Raw genomic sequence first — 13,543 nt, 5'->3', positions numbered from 1 at the left:
AAAAAAAAAAAAAAAAAGCCGGGCATGGTTGTGCATGCATGTAGTGCCAGCTACTTGGGAAGCTGAGGCCAGGAGAATCACTTAAACCTGGGAGGCAGAGTTTGCAGTGAGCTGAGATCACTCCACTGCACTCCAGCCTGGGCAACAGAGCAAGACCTTTGAGCCAAATATACTATTACATAAAAATATTTATTTGAAAGAAATATATAGGAAACACTAAAACCTAATAAATGTTAAAGATCTTTATCAACATCATAGTATAAAAGCTGCCCTTATGTCCTAGGTCTTTTAACCTTTAAGTTAAAGAATCTCCTTTATACCACAGTTTCAAAGCTTGAGAGTAAGAAAATTTTTTAAGGAAACATTCACTAATAAACTGCATGATCTTATCAGAGAATGTTATGGCCTCAGTACCTAACAGATTTTTTGAAGTCTTAGGGCCAATCACATCAGGTAAATACCCATTTTATATCTAGCATTTCTCCCTGATGGGTCTTTATCCCCTATTTATATTTTTGCTCTAGATTTTCTTCCTTTGCTACATTGTAGCTAGAAATTCTCTTTACTCATCGGGAGAATATATCCAACCATATATCCAACTGATAGAAATATATCAAAATAATATAATATTAAAATATTTTTAATAGTAAATTTTGAAAACTTATGAAGACTCATTTTAACTTACTAGCTGAGATGTGATTCCAAAAGAAATGTCCTAGGGAAGCTATGTATGTCTAACAAGTATCAAACACTAATTAGAAACTTTAAGCATCAGATTTTCAATTTAGTATCTTTCAAGTAAATACTAGGAAAATTGTTTAAAGCTTTTTCAGGATAAGCATAAACTGTAAAAAAAAAAAAAATGAATGGCCGATTTTTAGTTTATAATCCAAAAGATTGACTTTACAAAAATAAAACTTTAATCAGAATTTTTTAGATTTTATGGGTTGTTTTTACTGCTTACGGAGCCATTTTTTACAGACACAGGTTTGAGTGTTGCATCACGAACATGGATAAATATGCCTAGGCGTGTGTTTGTATATTGCTTATATACACATAAAAAAACCTTTATGAATGTCTAATGTATGAGAAAAGCCTAAAGTTTTTTAGGTATTTATAATGGTTACTAAACTGATAACATTTTCGCTTCTAGGTTCATGTCAATCTACTTTTAATGGAAGCACGAATGCAAGCTGAACTTCTTTATGCTCTTCGTGCCATAACTCGGCATTTGACCTGAAGTATCACCCAAGGAAAACGTCATACATGTGTAAAGACCTTTCACATAACATAAACATCAGAAGCTATTTGTGATATAGCATCAAAAATTATTCAGTTATCTAGTGTCAAAGTTTAGCCGTTTGTTTTTCGTTTTTGTTTTTTGCGGCTGTAATGTGCAATGATGTGTTTTATTTTCCTTGATGCTTAACATTACTAACAATTGCAAAAATAATACTGAGGAGCACTACTTTGCATTGTTTATAGTTGGAGTTTTGGATACTGATCATAAATCAAAAATCTGGCTTATTAATGCTTAACTTCAGCGCTTTTGGGTTGTGTGTATGTGTATTTTTTTTCTCCCTCCAACCCTGCCCTTTTTTTTAACAATAAGGACAAGCGCTTACAATCTGCTCAAGCAATTGTTTTACAGATATTGGAATTCAGCAAAGAATGACCTCTCTGGCCATTCTAAAATTTTAATGTTGTGTCCTAAATCTGGTGGAGGAAAAGCATGCGCTGTTGAACCAAGCTGCTCACTGGACACCTTTGTGTCCCCAGGAGATTATTTGTCAGGCACTGTTTTTTTTGTTTGTTCATTTGTTGTTGTTTTACTGCTATTGGTGATAACATGAAATGTGATACAGCCATTGTCCATAATTTAATGTGAAATTAATCATGATGAATTCTATAGCATGCTACTGAAATGCCAAATTCAGCTATTTTTTTTCTCTTCTAAAACAGAAGTTTCAGTTTTCCTATCAGATGTATATATTAAAAATGGAATTATACACAATCCTATCACTGACAGTAATCCTCACAGTCATCTTAAATAATCAGTGCTCACAGTGCTGCTTATAGTTCATTTAGTTGGCACATATAAACCTGTACCCACACAAGACTGACCAAAAATTTTCTTTGCACATTTTTCCCTTCTCATAGTTTTTTTCTATATTTTGTTAAGCAAAGGAAGGTTAATATGCCTATTTTTTTCCTGTTAGGCTTTTAGAAATTATTTTCCATGATTTTTCTTATAATAGGTTAGACAGTTTATTATTCAAAGGTAAAAATTGTGTTTCTATGCATTAATGTGATTGAACAAAAAAACAGAGTGCAATATGTTCAAAAAATACTCAACTAAACTTTCCCCGTCATGTCACTGCAAAAGTGTCCTTTTAAACAGAGCCATAAAGAAATTTTTTCAAATTTCTTTATTGCACAGGCTGTTTTCAGTTTTACCTTACTGGGATTGAACCATGTTCCTTTCATAATGCCAAAGCATTCCCTTCCCTTCCCCATAAAAATTTCCTTGGACAATTGGTTAAAAAAAGATATCAAGTCATAGGGGAGGAATAAGCGGCCAAAAAGTCACATTTTTGCATTGGTTTACGTTGCTTGATTAGACTATCTTCAGACAGCACAACATTATGTGTTTATAGCTTTAATTTGTATTATGTCAACGAACCAGTGAAGTGCCTAAAGAGATGCTTACAACTATCCAGTAGGACACAACTGCACTGCTTTTTAAATACTTTTTGGTTAGTTAAGGGTGACTTGAATTGTACACATAACACATACATGCTAATTTTTGAAAACATATCCATTTTTTTTTCATAGTAAATAATATAGGTAAAATGTTCTGTTAGAGTTCCCTAAAAGATTTCATTTTAGACTTGTGATACAGGATTTAACTTTTCTTTTGAGAAAGAATTGTGAACTAGTATTTCATTAAATCATTTTCCTCTTCCATTTATCATCCTCTTCTGGTACAATATATTGGGTTGCTTTCTTTTAGATTTTGTTCTAGATAGGAAAACAAAGATGACTGTAAACTTATTAACATAAGGTAGTTCTGCATTTTTGGATTCCAGGATCCTGTCTGAAATCTTCCATGTGAGGAAAAAAATCGCTAATATTTTTAAAGACAGGGTGATTTATTTAAAGAGATTATTCAGAGAACTTGTGCCATCTCTCTTCTGTTTCATTACATATGCCATATGTTTTATTCAATACCATAATATGTAGATCTGTAATACAAAGAAAATAGGAGAACTGCAAAACACAAACGGCAACGTAAACGTCCATTTGACTTCCCTAACTTTACAACTTTCCAGTTGAGGATGTCTTTTATTCTTGAATTTGTTTTTTTACTATGTGCTTTCAGTTAATAGCCCTACATTTTTGTGCAGGTGAACTGTATAACAGGATAAAAAATGACTTGTATGTATTGAAAAGAAGGAGAAATTCTCACAGAACATCGTATGAGCTTTAGACCAAAAGGGGAAACAAGGTTTAAGTAACTAAAATGGCCACTTAGTTTTTGTTTATTTTTTTCCCTGGAAATGTAAATTGTTGGAGTTTAGGCTATGAAAATATTAGTGCCTTTAATAGCTCTCTTTCCTTGCAAAGTTTCTTTTTAGCTCAGCATTGATCTAGCTCATCAATAGTCAGGAAAATAAGTTGACTTGGAACTATAAACAAAAACAAAAAACAATATATTTATGAACCTCAGTGAACCAGCCTAGAAGAATTGACTTCTGAAGGTGCTAAAGCACCTACTAATACGCAGCATGCACAGCATTTCAGGTTGTGAATACCATTTTACAACGAGTTTGCTGTTAACTCTCTTTATCCAATGCAAACTTGAAATCTGATGCGGTTTTCCAGGGTGGTATTTTTTCAGAGTATTGAATTTACTATGTAGTAATTTATAGTATAGCTTTTTATATTAAAATGTGCTATTTTTAAAAAGAGATATCTGGTTCAATTGGTATAATGATGTGATTATGCAATATGCTAATCTCCACCTTGCGCTCACATTGTGCCAAACTTAAATGTGCGAGTGTACGTGAGAAAAGCACATGTGAATGTGAATTCTTTAATTCTTTGCTTATTATGTTAAAATTAGTCTAATAGTCCACTGATGTGTATGCTTGAATAATGTCTATTTACTTGGGAATTTCAAGATTTCCAGCTTCAATGATAATTTCTAGATCACGTTAAGAAATACTCTCCCATCTGAAAATAATCTGTTATTTGACCCACCTGACTATGGGAGTAGCCAGGCAAGGTGCCTCATTGGCATCTTCAGATGAGGCTTCTTCAGGTGGATGTGTGACCATAAGGGGAAAAGAAGCTTTTGAGACAGCTTATTACCTCCTTCACCTTTATGAACTAAGTACGTTGTCTCAGTCCCAGGACAAATTTGTCCCATTTGGGGTATTTTTAAAATAAAAGACGGCTAAGATGGAATCTGGGGCATGGCCTTGGCCTTTAATTATGGTTTTAAGCCCAAATAATGGCAGAGGAACACAGGGCTGTTTTTACAACAGAAAACTCAATATAAGTTTTATATAAGAATCCTATAAAATTTGAACCAGAGCTCCTATTTGTTATAATGTCTCCTAAAGATTTTAAATGTGTCTGAAAGCTAATTATTCCAGAGCTTTTTCCTTTTCCCCCTTATAAAGTTTTTTTCCAAAATCTTAGATTTCTATGCCACAGCAAAATAAAATGATCAATAAAGATCTGTACTTAAAACAGTTCACCATTTTTAGTGAAGGGAGGGTGTATGCCTATATGATGGTAAGATTCTTTTCAACTCTAAGGACAATTCATCATGGAAAAAATAAATTTTAGTGCATGTTATAAAAATGATTTGCACTGTGTTAGCAAAATAAACTGTTTTAGGTTGTATTTTAAAGACAATTCTAAATCATTTCTCTGGAAAGCAAGACCTTAAATTCTTCTCTTTAATAGGACTGCTTTTATGCAAAGAGATGGTCTTACATGGAGTAAAGAATATATAACAATAATGCTATGTAAATACTATATGACCTTTGCTTAGTCATACAGTTCAACAGCAAACTGAAAGACATGGATCCTCTGTTCAGATTGAGTTTTAAGTTACCTAATTTATGTAATCAGATCCTATTCTAGGTGGCCGTCAACGTAAACTGTGTTTTCCTATTATATCCCTCTGGAGACTGAGAATCAAATAATCATCTTTCTTCAAAGCAGTACTGTAACATGAATGTATTTATCTCAGTCAACAGAACTTCCATGCCCACTGTATGTGGAGCTTAATTCAATGCTAATTTGGCTTAGTTAACAGACCTAGAATATGCCCAGGTGAGATCTAGAACAAAAAGAGCTGGGGTGAAATGAATAATAGAGGTACAGATATATGTCAAGGCAGAGCCCTATGAGGAAGGAAAAGTTTTCAAAAAATACAAGGAACATAGTGCTAAGAGTGTGGCTGCCCTCAGCATCATACACCTAGTCTAGAGAAAATATTTCCCACGTGGGTGCTCCTACCTGCATTCAGTCCACCCCTTCCTGCCTGCTTCTTCTTCCTCCAAGTGCCTCAACCTCTACATGCTCACTCCCCTCCCCTTCCCTCAGCCCATGTTGGTCTGAACAGCTTTCACAATCCAAACCAAACATCACCAGCCACCTGCTGATAGTCACCAGCATTTACTTTTCTGAGTTCCTTTTTCTCCATTCATTGAAACTATGGATTCACCCCAACTCCTTCTAAATCCCTCAACCATCCAGCTATATTTTGGCTAACCTTTGCCCTAGACATCCTGCCAGATGTTATGCAGTATCAAGTGTAAATTGTGTCACCCTATTCTGTTCTACCCCTTTCCGAGCTGCCAAAATATCTTGCGCTCCTCTACCTCATCCCTAAAGAGCCTATAAATTCAGAGTATCCAACCTTTTCATGGATTCACTCACTGTTGTTCAGTAATACAACTTCCATATTTTAAATAAATCATAAAACATTTTTGCCTTTATCAAAGTAGGAATCTTTATATTTATACATGATACAGAAATTGAACTATTTCTATTATACAGAATTAAGCATTTAGCAGGATTTTAAAGTAACTGATTTGCCATCCTAACTTGGATTTTTATTAGGTTACGAATACTGTTATTAGTCCAAGCCATTTGAATGTAAAGTCAAAATTCTCCAGCAATCCAGAATGACTTGTAACCCTTCAGTGGAATGGGAAATTTCTGGCATACAAATAGGGTGGTGTTACAGACATTTGTTTTATTGGTGGTGTTTGGGCCTTGAAACACATTTCTAATAGAAGGACATAAGGCAAAGGGTGTTTAGATGGTCCCATGGGATCACAGAAGCTCATTTGATTTATAATATAGATAAAATACCACAAGACTGGGTCCATAAGGGTTTGACTAGGCTTTTGTGAGTTAGACTAACCCTCTAACCTCTGTTCCTATCTTGTTCTTACGGGAGGAAAAAAATGTTCTATGGGATGAAAAGAAAATTCATTGAGTTTGTAGTCTTTATTCTCCTAGCTACACATCAGGTATATACAGAAGGAAGAGGAAATGCAAAGAGGAAGAAGATGTAATAGTTCTTCCTCTCCAGCTAGGTGCACTTGAGGTTGTTCATAGATGTAAAATTATATCAGGTTTCTAACATGGGACACTACAGATGGTTGTCTGACCTGATGAACCATCCCGTTTGAAAGTATAGATTATTATTATTTCTTGTGATATTTGGATGTTCTCCATCTCATTCATGAACAACTCAACCTGATAGTAGTATCCAATAAATGCCTATAAAGGCTCAGGATGAATTGATGTCCTAGTTAAGATATGAGACTTAATAATGGAGACTGGATGAGGTGGTTTGTATTAAATCATATGCCATGAAGTGTTCATTTTAGCTTTAACCTAAATATGACTGTACCACCATGAAGTACAGAATGAAAAAATATATATTTATATATGTATATGGGGGGAAACAGAGAATGAATATCTGATTCTTTTGAATGCTTGTGGAAATCTTTGAAATAGTGCAGGGCATACCACAAAATAGCCTTTAGAAGAAATACCCAATTTTACAGTTTATAGGACATCAAACATTAGTAAGTCTAAATACGAATAGAATTTTTGTTATGTAAATTTTGCTAAAACAGTCTATTTTCTTGCACCCCTCAAGTTAACCTCTTAAAAAAAATGAATGTATAACTTCTACTGAAAAAATATCAGAGAATCTCTCTGGTCTATAGTGTTAAAATATTGTTCACAAATCCTGATTAGTTAAGTCCATACATTATGAAACAGAATAAACTTAATATACATCTTTCTTAAATTAATATCGTTGCACATTTTCAACTGGCTCCCCAAGTCTAATAAGGAAGGATCAAAAGATAGAAAAAAAGAAATCTAGTAGTTGGGTGGCCAAGAAGTTTCCTTTGTAATGTTGAGAGATTTCTGCTTTCTGAATTTCGCTGGTTCTCTAAGGTAAAAGAGTTAAATGGTACCCTTGTTCACCAAGGAAAGTGATCCAAACTATGTATCTAGTGCAGATATTTCCTTTGCATTATTTAGTCGTCTCTAGAGAGAAAATACAGTTTTCCCCTTCCTCTTTCTCTTCACATTTACTCTTTTCAACCCAAAATAGGAGATATAGAAAGCAAACCACAGCCAGTTTGGCATCTTCTCAGTGCTGCTAGTGTAGGCACATATACATGCAGTCTGAGCAAGGTAATAAAGAAACCCATCAGGTCAACTTGGAACATGGCCTTGCTACTTGGATTAGCTCCTTTAAGCCTGAAAATAACTTTCCTGGTCATGGAAGAACTGGATGTATCTTTTAACTTATGAAATAGCAGTTGAACTTGAAAACTCTTTTTTAAAAAAAAAAAATCCTGGTTTTGCAGGACAGCTACATAATGAATGTATATATTAAGACTTGGTAGCTGAATTGCACATGAAATCAGATTGCCAACTTCTTGACTTTCAACGTTAGACATTTATCCTTAAGTTGTGAGCGATATATGTAGCATGCTGTGAAACGTCTATTATAGTTCTTTAATTCATCAGTATTAATACAGAATTATCTTCTGCGTTCCTTGGTACTTTTTATTCAATGTAATCAGAAGCTGTGATGTTTTTGCCTTTGTAGTCCTGTGCTTTGTTACTGTAATTTTTTTTTTTTTTTTTACGAAGCACGTGACTGGACTAATGTAAGGCAGATGACGTGATCTTTAAGACTGCTCTATATATCAGTCTCTTACTCTATAAGGTTTTAAATTAGAATAAGCTTTTATCAAATAGATAATTGATGCAATTTAGGATTCACACAAGTTTCAATGTCAAATGGCGGTCTTATAGTTTCTATTCTGAAAATAGCAAACTTAATAAACAGCCACTTTAAACTTGTTCTGGCAAACCAGATCCTACTGTAGTTATAGTCTAGGTAGTTAACCATAAAAGCCTTTTCAACTCTTAATGCCCTCCACATGAGTCAGCAGTTAAGAAGGTTGTAGAACCCAAGAAAGCTTTTCGTATGTATTACTAGGTTTTGTTTTTCTTATGTTGCTGATTTTACAATTCTGACTAAAGCTGATCTAAATGGATCAGTTTATCTGTAATATTCTAGTGCTTTAATGCCCCCCTTTTTTTTTTTTTTTTTGGAGGGATGGGTAATATTATTTGGACAGATGCAGAAGGAACTGTTAGTGAGTCAAGACAAACGCATTTGAAATAAAGGAACTGTGTATTAACATGTTAACAATTCATAACTGCACTTTTTATGACATTTTAAAAATCTATTTATAGGTACAGAACAATGGGTTTTGTTAAACTGTATCACATTTATACTTGCAGAAATTTATTTCATTGTTATTAGTAGGAATTTTATTGGTTCAATAAAATTGGCAAAACTGAACACCAATCATTTGCCTACTTTATTTATATTCGAGTAGCATCTCGCTTGGTTTATTTCTGCTTGATTACTGAGACATGCATTCCTAAAGATACCAGAATTATAGGAGTCATTATTTTTACTGTATTTTTCCTGACCCATAGTTTCCTAGTGATATTTCTTATCATTCAATATTCCATTGGTGAAATATTGCGATAGAGTAAGGTGTGCAAAATGTATAGTTATTCTTATGTTTTAAAATATCAATTGTGATCTCAGCAAGAGGCAAATTAACTTAATTATTATCTCTTGTTAACCAAAGCAATAATTAGAATGAGGAAAGAGGCACTGAACATAGGGTGGGGCCTGGATTCCAAAACCTATTTTCTTCATATTCTACTGGGTTTGCAACCTTGAAAGTAAATTAATCTCTATGATCTTTGATTTCTGCACTACATTCTATCAGGACTAATAGCTACTTGGATGGTTAAGAATTAGGTGATGTGTACTAATGTATTTCAAATATACAGCACAATGAGTTTGGATAAACAAGCCCAGAGAATAGTGTTATTATTTCATATAAAGTAGAACGAAAAATTAATGGAGAGAGGAAGATGATACATGTGTAACGCGTAGTGGTGATAAGACTCCTAAAGATTGTAAAATAGGCTTTTGGAAAGCTATAAGGGATGTGCAGTCTTGTGCAGGGTTTTCTAAGGAAGGACCTGACTTTTCATTTATCTTAGTTCACATATTACATAAAAATTTATCACAAAGGCAAGATCTCTTCCTTTGTGCCATGTGTCTAGCTGTAATGGAAGCTCAGTAGAAACCAGCTGCTTGCTGATTAGAGTCTATTTTTTGGTTGGGTGTGGTGGCTCACGCCTGTAATCCTAGCACTTTGAGAGGCCAAGGCAGGAGGATTGCTTGCACCCAGGAGTACAAGACCAGCGTGGGCAACACAGTGAGACTCTCTCTCAAAAAAAAAAAAAGAAAAGAAAAAAAAGGTCTGGTTTTTTTTTCAATACCATGCAACCCCAGTGGGAGACCAAGGACAGGGCATATTGGGCCAAACTTAGCTAACAACCCAGCCCTTCTACAAGTCGTCCCCCGATTCAAAATTAGACTTTTTGACACTAGTTTTCCCATGAATTTATTAACTTTGAGCCATTTTTAAAGTAAAATAATGCTTCATGTTTATGTGTGTACTTTGTCCTTTCACATATACAGCTTCCTTTAATCCTCACAACTTTGTGAAGAAAAAATCCTCACAATAATTTTGCAATGACGTTGTCTTCATTTTATAGATGAGAAAATTAAGTCATAGAAAGCTTTACTTGCCTAAGAGTTGGCACAGTTTTTAGAAATGGCACAGTGGAGATTCCAACTCTGGCCTTCCTGACATAATTTTTTCTATTGAACTTCACTACCTCAATTCAGCTTAAGTTTCTTGTTGAATTATATACATGACCATGCTATCTACATGACATTTTACTGAAAAGTAAAAGGATAATCCATGTTCCAGACAAGGTTAGATAACTTTCCTTTCTGGTTTATTTGCAATGATTTTAATTTATAAAAATATGGTTTTTTCCTCCAGTCCAAAATGGACTTTTTATTCAAAAGATGGTCCCTGAGGGGAAGATTCACAAACCAAGAGACAAAATCAGTACCTGTAAATTTAAAGTCTAAAAATTCTAAGAGAATAATAGGGCTGATCCTAAAGAAGACTCAGGAAAACTTAAAGCTGTGTTGCATTTCTATTTTAGGAATGTTCTACTGTATGGTAAGAATTATGAATTCAGTGGCCAACACGGTGAAACCCTGTCTCTACTAAAAATACAAAAAAATTAGCCGGGCGTTGTGGCACACGCCTGTGGTCCCAGCTACTCAGGAAGCTGAGGTGGAAGAATTGCTTGAACCCAGGAGGCGGAGGTTGGAGTGAGCCGAGATTGTGCCACTGCATTCCAGCCTGGTGACAGAGCAAGACTCCATCTCAAAAAACAAAAAAAAGAATCATGAATTCAAGTCATAGTTTTTAACGCATATAACTTTCTAATATGGGCTTCCCTTTCAGTAGATTTAGAAAAACATCTCAGAAAATTTCTTCTCTCATAATCTCACCTACTTGACGTGTTTCAAAACACAAGTGAGCCCAAGCCTTCCCATAAAACTCTTTAAAAGGAATTTGAGGGCAAGAGTTTTTATTTACTTATTTTGAGATGGAGTCTCACTCTGTCACCCAGGCTGGAGTGCAATAGCCTAATCTTGGCTCAACATGACCTCCAACTCATGGGTTCAAGTGATCCTCCCACTCCAGCTACTGAGTAGTGGGACTATAGGTACCACCACCATGCTCAGGCTTCCCTGAGTACTTTTGGTAGGATGCCAGAGGGTACTGCCTTTCCACTAAGTATGCACCACCAAAAGTGCAAGAAGGTAACACTGGGTAACCCATAACCAGTGCTTCCTTTCATTCCCCAAGCCACAGTTTTGAAACATAAGAGGGCTTGGTGGGATCAAGCACCAGTCCAACTCAATCAGTTGTCCCTTTCCTATTTCACTCCCCCTGTCCTTCACTCCTGCCCGCTTCCTTCAACCCAGTCTCAAATAAACGTTGGTCTCAGGCTTTATTTCCAGGGGGAAGCCAGGCTAAGACAAGGCAGTACATACAGGTAGGGGTTTAGAAAGCAGTTCCTAAAATAAATTCAAATCTCAACTCCAGTACTGCCAACTATCTGGCCTTAAACAAGTTACTTAATCTTGTGGTTCCTCTGTTTTCTCATCTGTAAAATGCAGAGAAAAGTAATCAGAAGGAAGACATAACTCCTGTCCTTAAGAAGAGGGAAGCGCAGGGAGCGACAGTAACACAGGCATTGGTTGGGCATTAATATAGAAAATAAGAAGGTAATGACTTGTATAAGGTAGGGTCATAAAAACAGCCATCATTTATCAAGGACCTTGTAAATGTTAGAAACTTTAAATACAGTATTTTTATCATAATCACCCTGCAGGTGGGTATTATCCCCATTTTAGAAAGTTAAGAAAAACAGGTGTAGCAAAATTAAGCACCATGTCTAAGTCTAACAGTAAGTGAGCGGTAGAACTGTTCTCAAATTTGAGTTCATATTTTTTCCGTCTCTTTGAAACATAAAGAGGAAACACACTTTTGTCTGGGGTTATCAGTGAAGGGTTTTTTAAGCAGAAGGCCATATTTAAGAAGACACTGTAGGATTGTTAAGATTTGGATTTGCAGAGACTGAGGAATATCACGTTGAAGGTAAAGGAGACAGAGGAAACAAAAATCTAGAGTGTGGTGTTCAGGACATATGTGTGGGACTTCACGTCACAAGATGAATTCGGATAGCAGAGTTCGGTCAGACAGTGCAGTGTCTAAAGGCTGTAGGCTAAGGGATTTGTATTTCTTCACTTAGAAAAGATTGAGCAGATTTTAAACAGAGCCATAGTCAACACACAATGATGCGTCCCACTTTGAAACAACAGTATCTTCTTGGCAATCAGAGACAGTCTAGAATTTCGGAGCAGCATAAAGACAGGATCTTCAAGGTAACCATAATGCATCTGTTGAGTATGTGGAAATTTTCTGAATATCTTGAATAATTTCCTGAATACATTGCATATCCCCCTTGATGTACATCATTGATAAAGCATAAGATACTCGAAGCAAACTGTTGACATACAAGGCCTTACCTTGCCACGTATGTGCACACAAACTCTTCTGATGCCTGGGAGCAATATGATAACCTTCAGAACTTAATGCCTTATAACTACGTGTTAGGTAAACAGGTAACGCTTGGGTGATGGATGCAGTTGATTGTTTACATAACTGGCCCCAGTGGATGAAGCTGATTGTTTGCATAAATCCATATTCACACATTTTGGAACGTGACTTTATAAGTTCTCTCATCAAGAGGTAGAGTCTATTTCTCCACTCTTGGATCTGGCCTCATCCTGTGACTTGAAATGGCCAAAAGAAGGCAGCAGAAGTGGCACTGTACACGCTGCAGACCTAGGCTTTAAGAGACTGCGTGCTTCCACTTTCTTTCTGGATCATGCCATACCTGGGCTAGGCTGCTGGAGAATGAGCCACCTGGAGCAAGCTCAGTTGTCCCAGATACTCTGGCAAAGGCTAGGGACACATGAGAAAACTCAAAACCAGTAAAGTCAACAGGCTTACCTAGAACTGACTGCAAACTCATGGAGGTACCCCATCAAACCCAGTTAGACCAGCAAAATCAACCAGTCAATCCACTGACTCATGAGCAAAACTTGATATTTACTGTTGTGCACCATTGATGTTTTCTGGTTGTATATTACACAGTACAGCATTGTTGTAGCAATAGGTAACTGACAGAGTGTAAATGCTGGAGGTAGTCAGTGCTTTATCCATAGAAAAGCTGGCTTGGAAAGCTTCTCCCTTATATCACAGTCTATTAAGGATAGCCCTGAATAGTCTTAGGGATTTTTACTTTTATCTCTAAACTGGAGTCACTATAGTTGGTAACTTAATAATCAGCCTTTGCTCATCTCTGCCCTCAGAATGTTCACCTTTGTGTAGTTGAAATGTATCACATTCCTATTAAGCTTGTTCTTTGTTTTTTGTTTTTTTTTTTTTTT

At 35.7% G+C, this 13,543-nt stretch overlaps 1 protein-coding gene across 4 annotated transcripts in view; it reads left to right on the top strand.

Moving 5' to 3' along the window:
- The window catches only part of SESN3 (sestrin 3), a 67,647-nt gene extending 58,712 nt beyond the window's left edge, over positions 1-8,935 (top strand). For all 4 annotated transcript variants that reach the window (XM_017505265.1, XM_037730216.1, XM_017505266.2 and 1 more), the window contains one exon: positions 1,154-8,935. In XM_017505265.1, coding sequence (XP_017360754.1) covers positions 1,154-1,240 — 87 coding nt within the window. In that variant the 3' untranslated portion in view covers positions 1,241-8,935. The remainder of the gene's footprint in view (positions 1-1,153) is intronic.
- Positions 8,936-13,543: the final 4,608 nt, after the last annotated feature.

The sequence above is a fragment of the Cebus imitator genome, unplaced genomic scaffold (assembly GCF_001604975.1).
Source record: "Cebus imitator isolate Cc_AM_T3 unplaced genomic scaffold, Cebus_imitator-1.0 Scaffold336, whole genome shotgun sequence".
Classification (NCBI taxonomy): Eukaryota; Metazoa; Chordata; class Mammalia; order Primates; family Cebidae; genus Cebus; species Cebus imitator.
This window is presented reverse-complemented; position numbering and strand designations above follow the sequence as displayed.